The sequence below is a fragment of the Rhinolophus sinicus genome, chromosome 17, assembly GCF_057876585.1.
Source record: "Rhinolophus sinicus isolate RSI-liver-muscle chromosome 17, RSI-T2T, whole genome shotgun sequence".
NCBI lineage: Eukaryota > Metazoa > Chordata > Mammalia > Chiroptera > Rhinolophidae > Rhinolophus > Rhinolophus sinicus.
The window spans coordinates 192,931,443-192,955,809 of record NC_142517.1 but is presented as its reverse complement, the minus strand read 5'-3'; the positions used below and the strand labels follow the sequence as shown (position 1 = coordinate 192,955,809).

Genomic DNA, 24,367 nt, shown 5'->3' with positions numbered 1-24,367 from the left:
TCTTACATAACACAGTATATAGATTCAATGCAATCTCTATCAAAATTACAATGGCACTTTTCACAGAAAAAGAACAAAAAAATCCTACAATTTATATAAACGCACAGAACAATCCAAATAGCCAAAGCAATCCCAAGAAAGAAGAGCAAAGCTGGAGACATCACACTCCTGATTTCAAACTATACTGCAAAGCTATAGAAATCAAAACAATCTGATACTGACATAAAAATAGACACATTGACAAATGGAACAGAACAGAGAGCACAGAAATAAACTGCCATACATACAGTCAACAGATATTTGACAGGAGAGCCAGGAATACTTCAATAAATGTTGTTTGGAAAACTGGACAACAACATGTAAGAAAATAAAATTGGACCCCTAACTTATACCATCCACAGATAATAATTTGAAATAGATGAAAGTTTTAACCATAAGACCTGAAACTATAAAACTTCTAGAGAAAACATAGGGAATAAGCTCCATAACATTGGTCTTATCAAATTTTTTTGATATGACACCAAAAGTACAAGCAACAAAATTAAAAGTCAACAAGTGGGACTACATCAAACTAAAAACCTTCTGCACAGCAAAAGAATCAACAAAATTAAAGGCCACCTACAGAATGGGAGAAAATACTTGCAAACCATATTTCTGATAAGGGAGAAATATACAGATATATGGTTTGATATATATATATTAATATTATATACCGTCTTTCAGGAAAACACCAGATAGATAGATAGATAGATAGATAGATAGATAGATAGATAGATAGATAGATAGATATAGATATATAGATACACAGCACACACACACACACACACACACACACACACACACACTCATATACCTCACACAGCTCAATAACAAATTAAAAAAACTCTTATTCAAATAAGGGCAGAGGAATTGAGTAGACATTTCTCCAAAAAAGACTATAAATGGCCAGCGGGTACATGAAAAAATAATGCTCAAGTATCAGGGGTGGATAAGTATCAGGGGAATGCAAATCAAAACCACAATATGGTATCACCTAACACCTGTTGGAATGGCTGTGATCAAGAAGACAAGAGATAACAACACTGGTGAGGAAGTGGAGAAAAGGGAATCCTTGTACACTGTTAGTGGGAATGTAAATTTGTGCAGCTGCTATGGAAAACAGTATGGAAGTCCTTTGAAAACTTAAAAATAGGGCTACTATGTGATCCAACAATCCTACTTTTAGATCTATTTCCAAAAGAAATGAAAACAGCATCTCAAAGAGATGTTCACTGCAACAGTATTCACAATATCCAAGATATGGAAACAACCTACGTGTCAGTGGATGAATTCATAAACAAGATGTGGCACACACATACACACACATACACATACACACACACACACACACATAAACACACAATGGAATGGAATATTATTCAGCCAAGAGAAACAGCAGGACATCCTGCTCTTTGTGACAACACAGATGGGCCTTTAGGGAATTATGCTAAGTGAGGTTAAATCAGAGAAAGATGAATACCTCATGATCACTTACATGTGAAATCTAAAAAGCCAAACTTTCAGAAACAGAGAGGAAAATGGTGGTTACTGGGGACAGCAGGTGAGTGGGGGATTTGGGGAGATGTTGATCAAAGGCTACAAACTTGCACAAAAAGAAAAAAAATAAAGAAAAGAAAATATTAGTAAAAATGGTTGGTTATTCAGTGAAGGGAGAAAGAATTCACTTTATTCTTCACTTTAGCTCTTTTGTAAGGCTGAATTTTTCTATCATGTTGTAGATATTATATTAAATATTTTAGTATACCATCAAAAAAGAATATACTGTGCATAAATATGTAATGTATGGTCCTATATTTTAGTAGCTTTTCGTCATATTAAAAAGTCAACACTGCATTACTACTGTAGTCTTCCAAAACATAAGCAGTTAGTGAATGAATCAAGAAATCATTTCTAAGTATGACTTACTACTTAAAAGAGAATGCCTGACATTAGAAGATGAAAATGTGCCTGATGACCATCACCATCATGACACCCAAAATCCTTAACTCTGCTATTTTTTTATTGTCTGAGTGCTTTATTTGCCCCCTCTAATAACTAATAACCTCTGTGGATATACACAAAGATTACCCAATAAAAACAAGCACTTTTTATTGACAGTAACAGTCATTTACCACCACTGGCCAAGATGCAAATTAAAGGCAGGTGGAGGAATGGAAAAGCTTTCTGGCGGAAAATGGGGAGGTCCATCCTGATGTGGGCAGGGGGGAATAGGGGGTTGTTGGCCAGGGGTGAACCTGGAGGCAGACTGACTAGAAAAGAGGACCTACCATAAATACCATCAATCCATAAATAAATGATAAAAAGAGGAAGTAAAATACTAATCTAAGTATCACAAAAAAGTGATTACCAAGCCTTAGTATCACCTAAAAGTATCAGTCTATATTTTATTAAAATATTATATACAATACTAAATTCCAATGCATACCTTTGAGGGAAAAATGTTATTGATATTAGTTAAATAAATGATTTACTATAATATATGAATTCATAAAAATCTATTGTTCTTATAGGACTACTACCACTAAAAAAAGCTATTATAATTGAAAATGTGTTCATATTTAAATGAATGAGAGAGATTTTGGAACTCAAAGGTAACAACTACTTTATGAAAAAATTAACTACCTCAATTAGACATTTATGTAATTTTCATAACAAGAAACTAAAATCCCTCACAGGTTTTATGCAATTTTCTTCCTTCCTCATTTTTGATCTCTTTGTCTGACAGGATATTTTAATACAATTTTTCTTTAATCATTACAGAAGATTTTAACTATCAGCCTGATTACAAAGCAAAGGCACTCAGATATAAGGAAATTCTAAAATGGGACATGATTTTTTTCCATTCTAATTTTAAATAAGACAAGAAAAGTCTGAAGTTATACTGTGAGATAAGAAATAAAAGATAATCTGGGAGTTACTTCTTTTGGACAGAAGTGATTTTAAGCAGAAATGTGATTCATTGAGCTATCTTGGCTACTAAACAGTTTGTGTCCCTCAATTAACTAGTTAAGTAACATTTGTGGGCAACCACTTTCCATCTATAAAACAAAGGGCTTAGAGTATATAACCTCTAAATTCCTTTTCCAGTAAAATAATGATACCCCATCAGTCCATGGATCTGAAGATCTGAGAGTTAAATATGAATTAATGGAAACAAATAAAATATCATACCGTTTTATTTTTCATCTTTGTTTTATACTTGTCTTGTTCCCTGGTTTCATGAAGATCATTCTGAGTAGGACCTGGTGCATTTTTCTTTTCACGACTAGGAATAGCTACAAGATAATACATTTATTCTTAATATTTATACTGTTTGTCTGTAAGAAATATAACCAAAAATATGAAAGTCAAAATCATGATACCTTTATTTTTAAACTAATAATATTAAATTCATACCAAAATGTTGTAAGAAAAGTCTCAAATTAAAAAAAAAAAAAAGTCTCAAATTCATTTCCAAAAAATGTAAGGTAGCATTACTGCAAGGTTAGTGAAATGGTATGATGAGCCAGTTAGAAAGCATAAGAGTCAATCTCCAATTACATTATACCCAAATTCCTGTTATCATGAGGTTTCGTGTGTTTATAAACAAAGTCGAAGAGGGTCAAAGGAGAGAATGGTAAGCAATAAAATTTCCCAAGTGGAACCGGATAATAAATGATTTTTAAAAGAATGTTATTTTAAAAAGTATTATTCTCTATGCTTCTCACTGTTGAGAAAAACAGAAAGGAAAATACACGGTTATATTCTGATATAGATTTAACATTGGTCTCCAAACTCTTCTGGACATAAAGAGCAGTCCCAATGGAATCATCTGAAGGAAAAATAAAAGTAATGGGAAAATCTCTATGTTTTTCCTATCTTTCCATATACATATACATGTTGAAATACACATAATTTCCCCCCATATTTCTAAACAGCAAGCTAACTTCAAATAATTAATAAGGTTATAATCACTAATGCCTAAATTCAATAACTTAATGTTCTAAATTATAAATCCAGATTTGTAATAGGGAAAAGAAGATAAATGCAAAAGTATTGGGATTGTTTCAATGTGAAGGCTCTCAAACAATCCTGAAGTTATAAAGTTGAGGAGACACATGGCCAGCATTTAATTTCTTCTTGGAGCCCATTAATTCTTCTTATTTATTACCTTTTCCAGACAAAAGAGAAAAATCCTCACAGTAACACAAAAACAAAATGTTGCATAACTTAGGGCTACATAAAAGTACTTGAAAGACGTCAAACACTTGGGTTTCCAGACTGCCTGTCCTCCCTCAATGGTGCTGTAAGTTAAGAGCCCCACAACGTCTGAGAAGTCAAAGTGTGGGGGAAAGGTAACAATTACAGCTCGTTTAGATTAAGGAAATTTTTTCACTTCAAATTCTCTTTTATTGTATTTTCTTCTTCAGTGACAAAAGGGGACAACCCAATAATGATAATAATTTAAAATAATAATTAGCCTTTATGCCTCATTGACCTTGTACTATATAACAGCCACAAGTATAAACAATTTACACTTATTATTTTATGAAATCCTGTCAATAATCCATCCCATGAAGGTCACTACCTTTTGTTCCCTTTTACATATGAGGAGAATTTGTATAGTAACATCTACAAGGAAGAAAAAACAAAAACAAAAAAACAAAACACCCAGAATTCCAGCAGATAACTCTAGGAATAAAAGCAAATCTCAGATAGTATGCAAAACTATCTGACTAAGCACCACTTCATAAGAGAAATAAAATAAAGAGTAAGGAACAAGTAAACAAAAATGGTAAGGTCAAAAACAAAGTTGAAAACCAAAAAGGGTTTGGTTTGTGATTATACTCATATATAGTTGTTCCACATACCAAATGAAGCTATAATAATTTACACTAATAATATTTAGGAAAAAAAATCAACATTTGGAACCAAAAACATGAGAATAAACATTGTAGAATGTATGTGGAATTGGCAGAGAAATAAGGCTTCTCAATTATTTCTCAATGTACCAAGAATAACCATGATTTCCATTCTTCATCAGATAAACATCAGTTACACAAAGATTTATACAATAAATGAGGCTCAGACATTGAAGTCTACAAGTATGTCACATTGATGGTTAAGTGCATGTAAATCTCAAATTTCATATAGCACTTTTTAATGTTTATTAAATAGTAACTAAGTCCACGTCTCTACCACACCATCTTCAAGTTTATCATCTAATGCTTATTAGTGACAAGGCCTGTAGTACTAAGTATTGCTATCCAGTTTCCCATATGTTACTTGGGCAGAAGCAACATTTTAAGGAAGGTACAATTCCTTAAGAGAAATAAAGCAAGCAGCAAGTGAACAAACACATTTTCACCTATAGCAGTTTTATTTATTGTACCTCCAGTGCTAAATTTCACCTATTCAGCCATTCCTTCATGTATGCACACATCCAACCAATGTTAACTGAACACGGTTCAAGGCCCTGGTCAAATGTCAGAAAGGCATGAATGTGTTCGTTTCAAATAAATACTTAAGTACCTATACTGTGCCAGTCCCTAACTTCCTTATGTATTAAACACAGCTGAAGAGAGAATAATTTTATGGGAAAAAAAATGGTTTTGAAGAAATTATCCATAATTTAGCCTAGAGATATAAATAGGAAATATCTAAGAGATGAGGACACTGTAAGCTAAAATGAGATTATGCACACATCTAACTGGAATTCAGAAAAAGGTAATGGAGGTGAAGGGGAAGACCCTATTTGTGAAATGACAGTATCTCTTGCTAAACAAGACCATATACTCCATGTAGTCATAAAAAACTGGCACCTATTAATGCAATTTTGAGCAGCAACAAAATACTTAACTTAAAAGCAGCAGTTAATTAAACTAAAAACCTTAAGAATATATTGCTCTCCTACACAGGACATTTATTTCATCTGGCAAGCTCTAAAGCTAGCTTTCACTGTTTTCCTCCTCATCTAACATTTCCAATTTCTAGCTGTTCACCTTGAATCTATAATCTCCTCTCATAAATTATAAGCTATTATATATTAAAAGATAATTATACGTATCTTTATAACGTGCTTTGTAAATAGGCATCATTGCACTCAAATTGCAACCTTATAGGAAACCAAAGTAATATAATGATAACTAATGTGAATATAATAATCAAAACCAACATATTCATAAACTTTTTGAAATTAAGTAATTTGCACACAAAAAAACAGTGTTACCTCATAATATGTAATACTGACGGGCTTTCTGTATAGTTTCTAATAAACATTTGACACACATTATTTTTCATAACAAGAAAGAAAAACATAATACAAAATTGTCAGTTCAACTATATAGTCAATAATAATTCACTATTTCATAGTTTCTCCTAGGAATTTTTCTATAATTCTACATACCATACAAGAATAAATACAGAATTAAAAACCCATTTCAGTTGAGAAAGTTGAGTGCTAAAGGATTAATATTTTCTCTGTGTGGTATTAATTATGTATACATTTTAAATATATTTTATAATTTTAAAATTAGCATGCCACTTTGATAAGTTTAAAAATATGGTATGTTTAAAATTCTTTGATAACTCTACTCCAAATAAGTAGAGCTATCAAAGAATATTTGTCTTATTCCCTAAGTACGAATTAAATAACTATTAATTTGTCTTTTCCCCAAAGTTCAGAGTAAATGACAATCAATTCATTGTTCCCTAACTACAGACTGAATAAGATTTTAATCTGAAGAATCACTACGGCCATACTAACCTCTGTGCAAAATAAATGGATGGATGGATAGATGGATGACAGAAAGACAAATAGATAGGTAAAAGATTTTTAAAATTAAACTAAAATTTTCCTAAAATGAGCAAATGTATAGGGAGGGTATTAAATATATGAAAACTATGATGAAGGACAGCAGACTTTAGGAAGAACAACCATTTAACCAATAAAGCCAACTTCTTTTTAAATTACAATCCCTGCTGGCTAAGTAAGGTTCCAAGTTAATCAAGCAATCAGAGTGATTACAGATGCTGAGATCACATCAGCCAAAAGCTGAATCCAGAAGCTCAGGACAAAGTACTGCAAGTCCCACCAATCAAAATATCATTACAAACTTCATCTTCAAAGTAACTTATAAATGTAAGTCTAGAAAAACACGCCATGTGTTCATTTTTTAATTATATTAAATACCAGGAGATAATTCCATAAAAGAGTTACCTGTAAACCATCAGTTTATTTTAATAGAGATGTCAAGGATAAACATTAAATCACAAACTATGAGACTAGAACGTAGCATTAGAGGTTAACTGATGCAAGCATCAAACCAATGCACAAAGTTCTTCAACCTTTAAGCCTTTTCTATATTCTTTTACACAATCTTTAGTCATTTGGGAAGCTAGAGTTCCTAAGATTATGATAATTTCATACTATCCTTTCATATTTATATCTGATTATAGTCTTAAGTTATCTACATATCAAACAATTTTCTGATGTAAAGAGACATACATACTCAAATGCAGTAAGCAAAAAAATGTAGAAAACAATCACATCAAAGAAAATTGTGTAACCATTTTATTGTGCATCCTCCAATCATTTTTTTTTACATATATTTAACAGACCTGCCTTTATACTGTATAAATGTTTTTATTTCTTAACATTATACTAAGGTAACATCATAACATGAGCATTTCTTACGCATGATTTTTAAAGACTGTCTAGTACTACATGATCAACTACATTTAATCATTCACTTGTGGTTAAAGATTAAGATTGCTTGTATTGTTACTATAGATATGACTGCATTAAAGATCCCTGCGCATAGTCTCTTTAGGCATTACTGAGCTTAACTGAGAGTTCTTTAACATAAAATGTTAGCAAAGGAACTACTGAATCAAGGTTAAGAAAACAAATTCAAATATAAGAATGCTACATATTTCTTTTAAGCCTTAATTAACAAGAGAACACAATGAATCGTTATCTGGAAATAACAGGATGTTATGTTTATTAAGAAAATTCACCATTTTGTAGGCTTTCTGTATTTTGGAGTTGATCATTCTTTTTTAAATCAACTTTATTGAGGTATAACTTACATACAATAAAATGCATACATTTCCAGTGTAAAGTTGGGGAAGTTTTGACAAAGATGAGTAGCATATAACCACCACCAAAATCAAGATACAGAACATTTGCACCAACCAAAAATTATTTTATCTTTTACATACCTCATAAACATTACCTAATTTTCAAAGTCAGTTTTCTTTTAAGGAAATTAATAAGAGACAAACATTATCTTTATATTAACTGGAATTTAACATTTCTAAATCTCTGTACTCAATTCTGTAATTCTGACTTTCCTTCTGGCATACTTTTCTTTCAGCCCAAAGAAAATCCTTCAGTATTTCCTGTACTTCAAAATGGCCTCCAACAAAATCTCTCAGCTTTCATTTACATTAAAATGTCTGCATTTCACATTAGTTTTTGAAGGATATTTTTATTGAATATAAAATTCTGAAGTAAAATTTGCCTGCATTATAAAAATTTAATTTCATTTTCTAGCTTTCATTATTTCTGATGGGCAATCAGCCTTTATTTGTATTATTGTTCCCCTGTATGTAATATTTTCTCTCTCGGCTGCTTTCAAGATTTTCTCACTTATATTTTCAGCAGTTTGAATATATCCAGATATGATTTTCTTTATGTTTATAGTTAGTTGCTTTTTTTTTTTTTTTGGATGTGTAAGTTAATGCTTTTCATCAAGCTTGGGAAATTTTAGGTCATCTTTTGTTTAAATATTTTTATGCCCCATTCTCCTTCTTTTCTCCTTTGGGATTCTTATTACACATATGTTAAGTCTGCAAATTGTCCTTCCATTTTTTTCTATTTCTTACGTAGAATAGATTATTTTTATTGATCTCTTAAAATTCACTGACACTTTTGTCATCTCCAATCTGTTCTGAAATATAAAATTTTCATTTTATTGTATTTTTCACTACTAGAATTTGTATATCCTTTTTGTTTCAATTTACCTGCCAAGATTTCCTATCTTTTCACTTACTGATGTCATATTTCCCTTTAAGTCCTTTACCACATTCAAAATAGCCTCTTTAACATTTTTATCTGCTAAACCCAACAACTGAGCCATATCAGTGTAGGTTTCCATTGATTGCTTTCCATCTTGATTGTAGATCACATTTTCAATTATATACTGGACAATACGGATGACAGATTATAAAGATTCTGGACAACTGTCTCCCTCTGAAGGGTACAGATTTTTATTCCAGCAGGCAGTTTAATTTTTTGATGATCACCTTGAATTTCAAGACTTGCTTTGTTAGGGTAGGTCCATGGAAAGCCCTAAATATTTCCCCATGTGCTCTAACTTGGCAAGATTCTAACTGTAAACTATTTTTTCTAGGAATTCTGTGTAAGCTTTGTTTTTGGTTTTATACGGTGGATACAATATGTTGAATGTTAACATGGTGTTACCAAGGTGTTAAAGAGGTCTCTCCAGCCAGGTGTGGCTAGAACTCCTATGTCTCCCAGCACTGCTTGACCTCTAGAATTCCTGGTCTCCTCTTAGTCCTGTAGAATCTTCTCTCTTTGATAAATTCCACTCTTGCATATGTGGCCCAGCTATCAATTAAGGACTCACAGTAAAGTCCCTCACAAGCAGGACCACTGCTCACTGCAGTACCCCCTCATCTGGTGCCCTTTTCTATGGATTCTAGTTGCTTTGACAATTTGCCCTTTCAATTTATGCAGGACTGCCATGCTCTCTTGACCTCCACCTCCATGGAGCTTAGTTTGGGAAATTCCCCAGGCACAAAGCCATGGTAATGATGGAGCCAAACTTATAAATTTTCCTTCTGTCACTTGCCTTCTGTGACTTGTGCTGTTTTCCACTATCTGCAAGTAGTTGCCTCATATAGTATACAGTCCAGTTTTAGAGTTATTTATGGGGAGAAGGCTAGTCTGGTACCAAGTACTCCATCATGGCCAGAAGTAGAAGTCCTCCCATATGGTTTACTCATATTTTTTTCTAAAATTAATCTGTACAACATCATATCTATATTTACTCTTGATCTTTTCATCAACATTTTAATTTGTGAAGTAGTTACAACACTATTTATTCACTTTTAAATAGCTCTAGAATTTTGAGCTCTGATAAGGTTGAGAAATCACAAACCAATACTAAATTAGTCTTATCACATTTTACTCTTACCTCTAATTTCAGGAACTGAGTTACTACACCCTGATTCCGCACACATCAATGTTGCTTGAACTCTAGAAATCTAAAAAATAAAATCCAAGAGATATTAAATGACTCTAAAAAGAGGTTAAAATGCAGTGTTTAAATATTGATTGCAAAATATAAAAAATATTAATCTCCAATGGGTTAATTCATGTGTAATTAAATTTTTTAAACATGAATGGCAACAAAAGAAAAATACCATTTTAAGTTTAAATTCCACAAGCAATTATTAAGTGTCTATTATGGGTAAGCAGCTGAACATTTCTTTTCCAGCAGTTTCCAGACTCAAGAATACTCATTGCACACTTCGAACGATAATTATTCAGATCTCCACTTTGAAAGAGGTTTCTGTTTTATTGAAATTGCTTCACAACAGCTTAATTCGTCTTTAAGTCCATAAAAGATGAGGTAAGCATTACTTGGGAAGTAAAATATGAAGAAACTGCTGTTATTCCTAAAACTCTTAGCTCATTTTCCACACACAGGCACTTCTTGTTTTATTAAACATACATTATAATTAAGAACATTTGTTAATTCAATGGCATACCATTTACCTATATTTCCTGAACAATAGACTTAAATTAAAAATTCAACTTTAAGAAGCTCTCTCATCCTTCATTGTATACGATTATGCCAACGCAAAAGACCGTCTGTTTAATTATATATAGATATACACATTTTTCTACTTTCACTGAGTAGCAAGATTTCTTTAACAGAAAATAGCAGATAATAAATTGTAACCTATAAATTAGTGCTCATGAAATCCCTGGGTAAAAAAAGAGAGAAAAACGTGTATCTACTCTTGGATGCCTAATGGATTATAAAATTTTTAAATGCTCCTCTTATTTAGAATACTGTAAAATTTACATATAAGTTGCAAATATAGTACAGAGTTCCTGCATACCCTGCACCATTCCCCCATTATATCATGCATTGTCATATACATTTGTCACAAACAATGCACTGATATCAATACATCATTATTTTTTAAAGTCCATATTTTACTCTTATTTCATTAATGTTTTCCTAATACCCTTTCGCTGTTCCAGGACACTACCTTACATTTAGCCATCATGTCTTGAGGAGTACTGGTCAGGTAATATTTTGCAGAATGACTAGGAACTTGGGTTTGTTTGGTGTTTTCTCGTGGTTAGATTGGAGTTAAGGGTTTGGGGGAGGAGGACCACAAAGGAGAAGTGCCATTATTAGCCATCACATCAAGGATGCATGTCATCAACATGATGAAATGTTGATGACATTAACTTTGATCATCTTCCTGAAGAGGATCTGCCAGGTTGCTCCACTGTAGAGTTACTCCCTCCCCGCACCACTCCCACCCCCCGCCACATTTCCACTACAGTTTTCAAACAAGTTATTATATGCAGCTAGCACATAACAGCTTAAGTGTTAAGCTCCACATCCTTGAGGGAAAATTTATCTACATATGTCATTTGAGATTCTCCTTTGAAGAAGGTATTTTTCTTTTCCCTTTTATTCTTTCGTCTATTTATTTATATAAATAAATTACGAACTCTATTTATTTACATAAATCATTATGAACGCATAGATTTATTTTGAGTTATAATCCAATATTACATTATTTATTTCCTGGCTCAAATTGTTCCAAATTTGACCAGTGGGAAGCTCTTTCAGGCTGATTCCTACAAATAAATCTCACTCCATTTTTTTAATGTTATACTGCCAACAGCTTTGAAGCCTTACCCTACCCACTTCCCTTTGTGCCCATATCTGGGCAAGCTAATAAGAATGACGATGCTCTCTCCTTTGGCACTGATGGAAGATTCAAACCACACAAGTCCGTCCCTGCACATGATAACTCTCACCCTGGTCCCAAATCCGAACCTCGATAAAACCCCAAGCCAGTCTCCTTTCCTTGCTCTCTCTGCCATTTCAAACCCGTACAGTAGGCATGTGCTGTTCTCCCCAGAGAAGTCAAACACATAATAAATATTATCCCACTGGGTGTATGTATGGCGTCATCATGCTCAACATGCAAACCAAATTTAGTTACTGGTCCATCTACCTCTATAAGTGCCCACAATAGTTCCTCTGTCCCTTGACATAACCCATTTTTTCTTCTTGGGTTTTCCCTCTTTTCTTTCTCTCTCTCTCCTTTCCCTTCAACTTTGTGAACATTTCCAAACTTCCTCACACAACAATATGCTCCACGACTCCAGGCTCATCTTGTATTTTCCCTGCCCAGACTACAATCAGCCATTTCCGCAAAAAGCCTTACTTCCTTCTATCAAAGAACAGTATGGGAAACCAATATCTGAGCACTGGATATGCTCATTGTTATGGGGGTGCAATTATTTCTAGGCTCTCTCAGCAGACAGAACTAGAAAACGTAGTGTGTGTGTGTGTGTGTGTGTGTGTGTGTGTGTGTGTGTGTGTTTTAGAATATCTCCTGAATTACAGTCTCATGGATCCAAAAAAGATAGAATATAATTCAGTATACATTAATACATACTAACAAATAAATTACATTTTATCTTTTTTCAAAGATGGGGCTCTAATTCAGAATTTTGGACATCTGTAGAACTAAAAATAATTAAAATATAGATTTTTCTATAAGATTTAAATAAATATAAAAGTTGGTACACTATTATCTACAAAAAAAAAAAATTTTGAAAACACATATTTATTAGATTTCTGTCACCTCACGGTATACTTTCACTCTTTTATATACAAACTGAATAGCATTTTAAAATTCTAAATTCTAACCTTATGTCGTGCAAGGTACTTGAAAGGTCTATGTGTTTAAAGAAAAACAAAATGAGCTCAATGTTTTAAAATAAGGTTTGTAAGGAAGAGATGATTAGGAATCCAGATACAAAACACAAGATATTTATTAATGCTCTAAACTCACATTCTAAAACTTTGGTTAGAAGTGAATTCTCAGAGCATAACTATATCAGCATAACAATGAAAGACATAATCAAACAAGAAGCATAAAAATTGGCATCTTCCATGTTGGATCATAGAAGAATTTTTCATGTATGTTAATATCTTTTCACTTATATTTCAAAATATTTTCACAATAAATTCATTCTAAAGCTTCATGACACCCTGATAGGTTCAAGCTAAAAGGCTAATCCATGGCTGTATATCCATGGTATATCTGATAATAATAATCCAACAGAAAGAAAAAAAGTGAAAAAAGAAAAAAAAGACTGGGTTGGTAATAAATCATTCTTTATATGAAGGGTTCCCACCACAAAGGTCTGGCGCATTAATCAATAACCTTGGCTTGTTCTCCAAAGACAGAGATAAGAATGAGACTATATTCTCTGTCCTAATTTGGAGAATACGCTAATTGATCCTGGGGTTACCCTGGTATAAGGGATAACTGACAGTCATTTTGGCCACTCAGAACATTGGGTTTAGTGAATTGTGAGTCTTCCATCTTACACTATAGGTGTCAGATATTACCATCCTTTCTTGTAACTAGGATACTAACAATATTGCATAGGCTCCATCAATCATGTGTACCAATTCTGGATCTTGAATAAAATCTGGTCATGTGAGGAACCATGTACAATACAGAATTCATCCTGAGAATGGCAGCTGCTACATCTAGTTTCCATTTACAACCAAACAGATCTAAAAGAGCATCCAAATGCCCCCTATGAGCATTGTCCATACTGTGTTTCCCCGAAAATAAGACCTAGCCAAACAATCAGCTCTAATGCATCTTTTGGAGCAAAAATTAACATAAGACACGGTCTTATTTTACTATAAGACCGGGTCTTATATAATACATAGTGTAATATAATACCCGGTCTTATATTAATTTTTGCTCCAAAAGACACATTAGAGCTGATTGCCTAGCTAGGTCTTATTTTCGGGGAAACACAGTAGTAAAAGCTATTGTGGCAGAAATGGCATCTCCTACTCAAATCTGACTTTCTCAAATCACAGTGGATCTACCATCCTGAACAGTAGATTTGATAGAGAAAGAGGAAAGCTATTTCTAAATCCTAACTGCTCCTGTTTTAGATACCAAGAAATGAACTCTTTAGAATTTCCACATCAGCATTTTCCAAATTGAATTTTTTTCAGATAAAACTGGAAGCTGTTAATAATTACCCTGTGACAACAGGTGTAAATGAGGACTGTCTGGCACAAATGGGGATATAGAGGTACCAATAATGTAGAAGAGGACAGGAAGATATCCCATCCAATAGCACAAAGAAGTCTAAAGGGTTCTGTGCCTGAGAAGGAGAAAAAGCAAGTGATCAGACATGAGTGAGCTGGTTCACCTCTCAAACTAAAAATCTAAGTAAAGCTAGTTGGGAGCAAAGGACACATAAAGCCATATCGTTCTGGGATATTCCAAATATAGACTATACTTGCTCCTAACTTTTCAGGGAATAGTCTAGGAAAATTGCAGCCTCTTAAAGAGATCTTCATATTTTGCACTGTGCTGGAAAAAACATAACATCCTCCAGGTGGTGTTTGAAACTTGACTGAAGGAGGCATGTCTACATAGGTAGACCTTAAGTGGTCTCCAAATTGCTTACGGCTTGTATTTGCAGTACAGAGAAATCAGAAGTCTCAACATGTCTCAGGGGCGGGGCGGTTCATTAAAATGTTAACATTTGAAACACTGGACCAGAAAAAGAACCAGAGTGAGGACAATGAGGCCACAGATGTTAAGGATTCACAGATGCTGTGGCAAAAGCCATGGATTTAGCAAAGTATGTTAGATTCATACTCAAAGGAACCACCGGAATCATGTACTTCAATAACAGGAATATGACCAAACCAGTCACACTGCACGAGACCCTGAAGGCCCAGAGGACAGCATGTAGACTGCACGCCATATGGATACACTCAGTGCCCTTTGTACTAGGAACCATCTGGGGAAGAATGAGAAGACGATGCCATTTGATGGCAGAAAATAACACTGATAGTTATATTTTAGCTACACAATCAGTTAATACAGCATTCAAAAGCCCTGTGTTAAACTCAAAGACACTGTTTCAACACAAAAAGATCTGAATAGCCTTTAATAGCAGATTATGTTTTCTTTTGCCTTCAGCAGGAGTAGGGGTTCAGGGACAAAATAAGTTGCAGATAATAAAGATACAGTTCTTTGCACATTTAAATGGTAGTGTATAAAATTCAACCCTTCCTCACAGAGAGAGAGATTTTAATTTTTTAAACATGTTTTCATTTTAGACAAATATCAATTATAAGGCAAGTATTTACCTCTGTTTAATAGATGAGAAAGCAGACACGTATGTGAAGTGACCTGAATGCTCGCATGGCTACTGTGTGGCACGGCTGGGACACACACCTACCACTCCCAACCCTTGGCTCTTTTAACTAACCCAGTGGGAGAGCAATCTGAAACCCAAGGACTGGATGTGGTCTAAACATGTTCTCTATATGACCTTTGACTCTAACCTCAGAAATCCCCCTCATATTAGAGACAGGGGAACTATTGGCCTTTCCAGGAAGATAACAACCCTAATCACAGAAATGTGAGTGGCAGATCCAGTGCTGGACAACTTGCAGATGTAGAAATCAACAGTCTGGAGAGGAGTGTAGGCACTTGCCAGTATAGATGCCTGGGAGACCGGGGAATCATTGACTAGTGAAACTCAGTCTGAGTGGTCTGGCAGAGTTGCCAAAGTGTACGTGGTTGCTTGGGACTGTATGGCCAGGTCACTAATGGATTCCTCTCTGGAGAAGGGAGGACAGGAAGATGAGCTTGACACCAGGAAGATAAGGAGAATGAGATGTGTCTGAGCTGGCCCCGATGCAGGATAAGAAGTAGGAAAAACCTGAATTTAGTTTTCAGTACTCCACGATGTAGAGTTGTGCCTATTGTTGGGGGGCTGAGGGACTGGTTAAATGAAAAGCAGAAAGGAGATGAAATTCTGAAGGTCTGCCATATAATGCCACAAAAATGTAAATTAGTATTAAGCTAATTTTACACAATATTACTAATCATATGATTCAGACATTCAAGAATACAAAATATGGAAACAACCAAAGTGTCCTTCGATAGATGACTGGATAAAGATGTGGTACATATATACAATGGAATATTACTCGGCCATAAGAAAAGATGAAATACTGCCATTTGCGATAACATGGATGGATTCTGAGATTATGCTAAATGAAATAAGTCAGACAGAAAAAGTCGAGAACCATATGACTTCACTCATATGTGGAATATAAAAATGAAAGCAACAAATGAACAAGACAAACAAAAACTCATAAACACAGACAACAGTTTAGTGGCTACCAGAGGGTAAAAGCGTTTTAGAAGGATGTAAAGGGGATCAAATATATGGTGATGGAAGGAGAACTGACTCTGTGTGGTGAACACACAATGCAATCGTATAGATGATGTATTATAGAATTGTATACTTGAAACCTATATAATTTTACTAACCAATGTAACCCCAATAAATTTAATGTAATTTTTAAAAAAGAACACTAAACTAAAATAGAAGCACAGACACAAGTGATATTTTATACTTTACTAGCTAAAACTTACACTTAAGAAAAGACAAAATGTACTAGATTAAAACATGTCTTCACAACGAAATAATTCAAGGAAGAGGATAACCATTGTGCAAGTTTTCGTAGATGCTGAAAGTTTGGCTACAAATGAGAATCTCCAGAAACCAATAAAAGAATGTTAAGCATAGTTGCTGTTTTATATTTTCTAATAAACTGTTACATATTTTTAACGTGGCTCATGAATGCTTTTGCTTTATTTTTCTTGAATTCTATACCAGAGGTTCCTCAATATTACCCCTAGGCCTACGTCTATGAAAAGAATGGAAAAGGGTCAACAGCAAAAAATGACTGAACAGTGAGTTAATAACTAGCTGTGCCACATATTCATTTTGGGGTAAACTGCAGGGGGATTTTATTCATCATCTCACATCAGTTTCACAACACTACTAAATGCACGTTCTTGTGGCTCCACTTCATATATGAGAAATCTGAGTTCACGGTGTTAAAGTAAGATCTATGTCTGTAACTGTCAAAGCTGGCATTCTACCCAAGTTTGTCTGATCGGGTCTGAGTTTTTTCCTCTTACTACCCTTCAATACTTGCCCATACAATTTTGTTTAAATAAAATCATATTTAATTGAATAATAATCGTAATAGGTTTAAAGTGGATTAAAATACTTTTCCTAAATGTTTCCAAATGAATCTCATTTACAACATGACAACTGGTGGGAATCTTTTTAAATTTATCTCAGAAACAAAACCAGTAATTCTACCTATAATATTTTTTTAAAAAAAGAATGGTTAAAAATTATTTTGAGGTAACTTTGATGGTCTCTTTACCTGCTTGACTGCTCTGTCTCTTTGCAAAGAGGTCAGCATTTTCTGCTTCAGTAAAGTGTGGTGCTTCTCATGTAACACCCTTATAGTTGGTTCATAAGATGCATAATGTAACTTCAACCTATGAAAAATAAAGGGCATCTTAAAGGGTAATTCAGTTAAATCAGTGATTTCCATTTAACATCTAAACCTTTTTTTTTCTTTTTTTTCTTTTTTGCATTGGAATAAAAAATGAGTAACCATATAAAGGTCAACGCAACAGAGCCAAGAAGTGCAAGAACTATTATATGGCATAAAGCTTCCCTGCAACCTGTGTGGGAGTTGGAAAGTCACATTTCTCTGTATTCAAATATGCAGTCAGAGGACTACGGCTATTCACTGACAGAAAAAAAAACTGCAGTTTCTTTAATCAATTCAGAAACAATTTTTAAAAAGACAAGGGCTACAAACAATGGATGATTAAACAGAAACAGTGTCATTTACATCAAAATAAACTAAATAATGGTCTTGAAAACAAGTTTAATTAACCTCATATTAAGAAAATTAAGTATAAAAATATTTTGATACCTCATAGGAGAAATAATTCACTAAACTTATGATCTAAACACTTTAAAAATATGTTTTATTTGAAAATACTTTCAAATGCTTTTCTTTTTTATTGACGTGTAATTTACATGAAATACAATATACGGATCTTAAATGTTAAGAGTTTTAGAGTTTTCGTAAATATACAAACCCAGGTAATCCACATTGTTATCAAAATACAGAGCATTTCTAACATCTCAGGAGATTGCACAACTTCATATATTTGGAAGCATTGAATATGTTCTCTTTTGAAACTGGCTTCTTGCATTCAGCATCATGTTTTTAAACAGACTATTCCATGTTGCTGACTAGATTAGTGATCCATTCCTTTTCATTGTGTGAGTAGTATTCCCTTGTTTGTATATTCTAAAATGTGCTTACACAATATTCTGCTGAGGAAAACAGTGGTTTTCAGTCTGGGGCTATTATGAATCAAGTTGCTACGAATATTCGTATACTAGTCACATAAGATAACTTTTGGTTATATATTTTCATTTCTCTTAGAAAATGTTTGTCCCTTTGCTAGTTTATTGGTTACAGATCTTATTTTTATTATATCATTTATTCTTTCTTTGTATTTCATTTGTTATTTTTGAGCCTCTAAAGTACAAGATTAGTTCACTGGTTTAAAATTTTCTTCTTTTCTAATAGAAGCATTTAAAGCTATTAATTTCACTTTAAGCACTGCTTTGGCTGGATCCCACACATTTTAAAATGCTGTATTTTCAGTCAGTTCCAAATATTTTCTCATTTCCTTCTTTGACTCATTGGGTTATTTAGAAGTGTGTTACTTAATTTCCAGATATTTGGGAATTCTCCAAAGAGCTCTGTGCCATCTAGTTTTAATTTAATTTGGTTGTGATCAGACACATATTCCATATATCAAGTCTTTGAACTTTAGAGAGAGACTTGCTTTATAGCTCAGCACATGATCTACTTCGGTGAGTATTCCATGTGCACTTTAAAAGTCCAAAGTAGAACTCAATAAATGTCAATCAATTTTTCTTGTTCTATAGACTTAAGGATTTATTTTTCTACTAATTGCTAAAAGAAGAGTGTTAAAATCTCCAATTGTAACTGTGGAAATATTTATTTTTCCTTTCTGCTTTATCATGTTTCACTCCACATTATTTTGAAGCTCACAGAGTAATGCATGCTATGTCTTCCTGATGAACTGACTCTTCTGTTAAATGAAATTACCTCTTTTTCTCTGGTTCTCAGATGCCCCTAAGGCTGCTAGTTCTGCAGTCCATCTCCTTGGGCCCTATGCGCTTGCAGAGGTGGCCCTCTTTCCCTAGAAAGAGCTAATACTTCCCCACAAGGTAACAGATGCTCTCCGGGAGTTGCTCCTACTTCCTCCTCTCTTGACCACCAGGCTAACGGTGTGAAAAGGGAAGAAGGAAGAGGCCATACATCCAAACTGCTGCAAGAATTAATCAGCACGTACTAACAGGAACCAGAAAAGTACCTAAGAGACTGGATTTTGAGGTACTTGATAAAAAGGGCTGTAATCTAAGACTGGATAAACAATAAATTATTGACCTTGAACCACTTTCTTAAGACACTGGATTTTATAAGTATTGGAGCAAGTACTCTAGTGAATGAGGTGAACTCACTCCTATGGTAGCTCTTAGAAACTTAGGAAAAATGATAGTCACCACTCAGCAAAGTGGAAATGCCTGAGCTGCCCTGGCAGACAGTAGAGCACATGACAGCCAGAGCCTAAACTTACTCATCTTTGTATTTCAAACACATAGTATACCGCTTGGCACACAGTACATGCTCAATAAACGTCAAATGAATAAATTTACCTGAAACCTTCTGCCGTAACCAAGTTGCTTAACACTGATTAAATAGCTCATTAATAAATATGCCAACAAATATTAGCATCTTACCCTTTGAGGTCATTAATTAATTTGTTTTTTTCTTGGACTGTTCGTTTGTGATGCATTCGATGAAAATCACGTTCTTTCTGAGTTTTCAGCAGCTCTTCTCTAGCTTTGCTGAAAAATAACAATAAAAATAACTTTAAAACTCACTGCTAATTCCTTTCTGAAATAAATAAATAAATAATTCAGTTATCACTGCAAATCCGGTATTGAGCAATTCAAAAGATAACTGAAAAACAAAGATTCCATTATAAATCTCATCAAAGGATCCCAACCAAAATCATTTATATGGGGACAGGGGTTAAACAGGCAAAAACCTGTAGTTTCAAAAGTAGCAGTCATTCACATTTGATTTAAATAAGGGCAACTGAAGATATGCTGTCAAAATAACTTATAATTCATCTACTTCCGAAGAAAATGTGTTTATAAAATTGAAATTCATACAAAACAGGATAAGTTAAAATAATTTCCAAATAAAGGAGAAGACGTTACAAAATTTAATTCTGAACTTGCTTGAATATATACTTAAAAGAAAACGGATTGGGTTACTTTGTTCTGATAATTGTGAAAAAGAAAGCCTAAGTTTTAGAAAACCAACATTTTATCCTGGTAATACATATGAGGAATACACACTACCTGCATATCATATTACTAGAATGATTGGTAACTTGATGAGAAACGTCTTTTATATCGTAATACAGAAGTATTCTTCAAATGGATATATCTTCTGTAAACCTCTGGCATAAAGCAAGAGTATTAATTCTAAGCCCAAGCTGTATGTGAAAAATTAATGGGAATATTTCAACCACCCTGATAGTATATGTTAGTTTCAATATAAAAATGTAAAATATAATTTAAAATGAAAAAGTAGTTCTCTAACAGTCTTAGTTAAATGACAAAGTGCTACTGCACTGAGACGCTCACATTCTGAAAAATGGATGGATTGAATTAGAGTGCTGACATCTCACAAGAGGATCGGAATGGAATAAATCTGCTTCTCTGTATCACAGCATTTCAAAATTCAGATTAACATAAAATAAATGCAGACAAATAGATTTCTGCTGTAAGAGCTAAGTCAGAGCCATCACTGAGGAGATGGGATGCTGTCAGTGAAGTGGGATGAGGTTAGGTTTTCAGGCTCCTGATAGAGCACATTCTGATCAGTGAGGCTTCTTGCTGCAAGATCAAACCACATGTGGCATATGGTGACAGTGACTCATCCATTCTTCCAACTTTCTTTCTTTCTTTCTCCCCTACCCTATCTGACCTGCCCACCCCCATGGCTTGTGTTGTTCTTTATTTTACTGCCCTGTTGTAGTCTTTATTACATGTAAACAAACAATGTGTCACAGTACTCAGGGTCTACTCCCACCAGCTAACTCTCAGCTTTGTTTCCATACCAACATCTTGAAGGTGCAATAAATTGTTGATTAAAATATTCAGTCTTGAACAATCATCTGAGGAATATGCCAATCATTAAATGAATAATTTATTCTTTCTAGGTTTTACCCCTCTGTGTGAGTGAATGAAGATGCACCAAGAGAGAAACCCTCTGCCACCACCATGAGCCTAATGCATAGTACATGAAGAAGTGGAGAAAGTTTAAGTAGTGTGGCTGGAAAAGATAAATGGCTGAGTTCACATTTTGTTGTGAAAACAAGAACGTCACACCTCAATTCTCATTCATCTAGAATAAAGTATGTAAAGTGGCTTACATACCGTCTGGTCATAGAAAATACTCAATGAATGTTATGTAATCATATTACTACGGAGTAGAGTGGAACAGATATATTCAATTCCTCTAATAACTAGATTTGTCCACCTAAAATGGGGGGACATACCCATAGGTAAATACCCTCTGATGGAGCAAAACTATCAGAATACAGGATTATTAGTAGTACGCAGTCTCTTTATAAAAGAATCTAAACTTTTATGAGCATCTATTGTGAGTCTATGAAAATGTCTTACTTTCAGCAACTTAATGAATTATATAAATGAACTTATGTTTTATTTATCTTGTCTGAAATGTAAATCTATAATAGGTTAAAAAATACATAGAAAAATAACGTTGCGAAGTTTCTTAAGCAGAAGCACAAATGTGCAGCGTTGCATCAACTCACTTTTAAAATACGCATTTAAAGGCCTATGTGTACTCATCCAAGAAAAGAAAGCATAGGAATTGATTGAAGTATTAGACCTTAAAGTTTTTCTGACCATTAAATTGGTTTTCAGGGACTTGCTTTCTGTTTGCACAAATGAAGTCTACTCAGTAAAACAATTTAAATTCATTTCATGGTGATGCTTCTCCTATTATGACCTCCCTGCTGCCCATATGGTTAATAAAAGGGAAATAAAAGTTGTACTAAAAATAAAGTTTAAAATAGCCGTATGAGCAATTAATAATTTAAACTATATAGCATTTTCTCATATTAGTAGAGCCTGTTTCTGTTTAAAAAAAAACTTTTATTAAGACAGACATTAAATATACAGATTCTATTTCAAGTACAGTAAAGTAAGTTATTCAGAGAAACATGCTATTCAGCTTTGTAACTCACAACACACATTTACATGCTTTTTCTTAATGAGATGGCAGAATGACTATCTAATGTCCCCATTTCAGGAAACCAGCATATCAGAAAACCAGCATATCAAAATCTACAAGTATCAAATATTAAGACACTTATATATTTTTATCATACTACAAAAGTATTGTCCCCCAAACTCCACATTTCAACATATGAATGTGATTTAACAGTGTACTTTGAAAAAATTATTTTTAAGTGAATGCACCAGTAAAATAATTTCAGTAACTGAATAGTTTTAACTAAGTATTTTGGAGTGACCCTCCAATAATAGATTTATTGGGCTATTTTGTTATCATAATTTGGCAAAAGGAAACAATAAACATTTTCTTGTTTACCTGCACCAATCAAAGTAGGCCATCTTTGTCATGTATTTTTCTCATGTACAAACTTGAATCAATGCAATTTCAGGTAAGGGTACCATAGGATTACCAATTATATCATTGTCTTCAATACAGTATAAATGAATTACTTTAACTCACTAAAATTAATATGGAATAGCTGTTGTATAGACAAAATGAAATTCAACCAGATTAGAGGAAAACTTTCATTATATTCTTAACCAAAAAAGACAGAAATATACTCATGTCCAGAAAAAAATACCTTCTTAATTTAAGAAGCAATTACCTAAACACTAAAGCATGAAATTTTATGGGCCTCATTATTATCTTTATTTCCACAGTGTTTGTTTCTGAAAGTCATTAAATTAAATGGGTCTCTGGAAAAGCTGGGTATTCTTTGACCTTCTATAGAAATGAATTTGTAAGTGAAATTAGGGCCCCTTAGTAAAGCACCTAATTTTTCCTTCATATTAATTGCCATTTAATTTTAGTTTTCTTTATGTCTATATTTTCTGGGAGAAGGTAAAAGGAAATATGTCATTATTTTTAAAATAGTACATTTTAATCTTGTAATTAGTAGTAATCCTAGTCAGTACTATTTCTGCCAAATCTTCAGGACTCTCAGTAAAACTTTTCTGGTCTGCACTGTATTTCCATAATGTATAACCCCAGCAAATGAAGACAGTACTCGAAATGAGGAAAGACTTATTAGCTTTATAGAAATGTATTTAAATTCCCATCATGAAAGGAAAATGACTCCTAGTCTAAATGAATTCAGTGAAAGAGGCAAAAATCATCAATTAACTACACTCAAAAATATTAAAAGCTTACCTAAAGAGCCAAAATATCAATAGCACACATTCATTTATGCCCCACTATTTTCCAGGCACAGCTACAGACCCTGGAGATATGTTGTTCACAAGATACAGTCCCTATTATACAGTGTTCACAATGTTAACAACAAAATATACACATTAGATAATTGGGTGGTAAAAGGCATAAATTTCAAGTTCCTTCATAAATGTACAGTATTTAATTAAAGGTAACCTATAAATAGAGATACACCATGTAAATAGAAGACAAAAACTTATGAATATACATGTGATCAAGAAATACAGTCAATGTTTAAATTTTTTAAAAAATTATTACAGTGAAAGACACAATACCATTTATCCCCCTTAAAATACTCCCCCTCGTTTAAAACACACTTTTCCCATCATTCTTGACACTATTTGAAGCAGTTTTAGAAGTCCTCTTTCATGAGTGTCTTTAGTTGCGCTGTCGTGGCCACTCAATGTCCTGAATCATTTTGACTTTGGGGAAGAGCAAGAAGTTGGACA

The 24,367-nt window shown here is 33.5% G+C and overlaps 1 protein-coding gene across 4 annotated transcripts in view; it reads right to left on the bottom strand.

Moving 5' to 3' along the window:
* The window catches only part of SPAG16 (sperm associated antigen 16), a 749,410-nt gene that overhangs the window by 690,833 nt on the left and 34,210 nt on the right, over nt 1–24,367 (bottom strand). For all 4 annotated transcript variants that reach the window (XM_074312750.2, XM_074312756.2, XM_074312767.2 and 1 more), the window contains 4 exons: nt 20,111–20,218; nt 17,634–17,751; nt 10,263–10,332; nt 3,232–3,335 (listed from right to left, as the gene is read on the bottom strand). In XM_074312750.2, the coding sequence (XP_074168851.2) occupies nt 3,232–3,335; nt 10,263–10,332; nt 17,634–17,751; nt 20,111–20,218 (400 nt within the window). The remainder of the gene's footprint in view (nt 1–3,231; nt 3,336–10,262; nt 10,333–17,633; nt 17,752–20,110; nt 20,219–24,367) is intronic.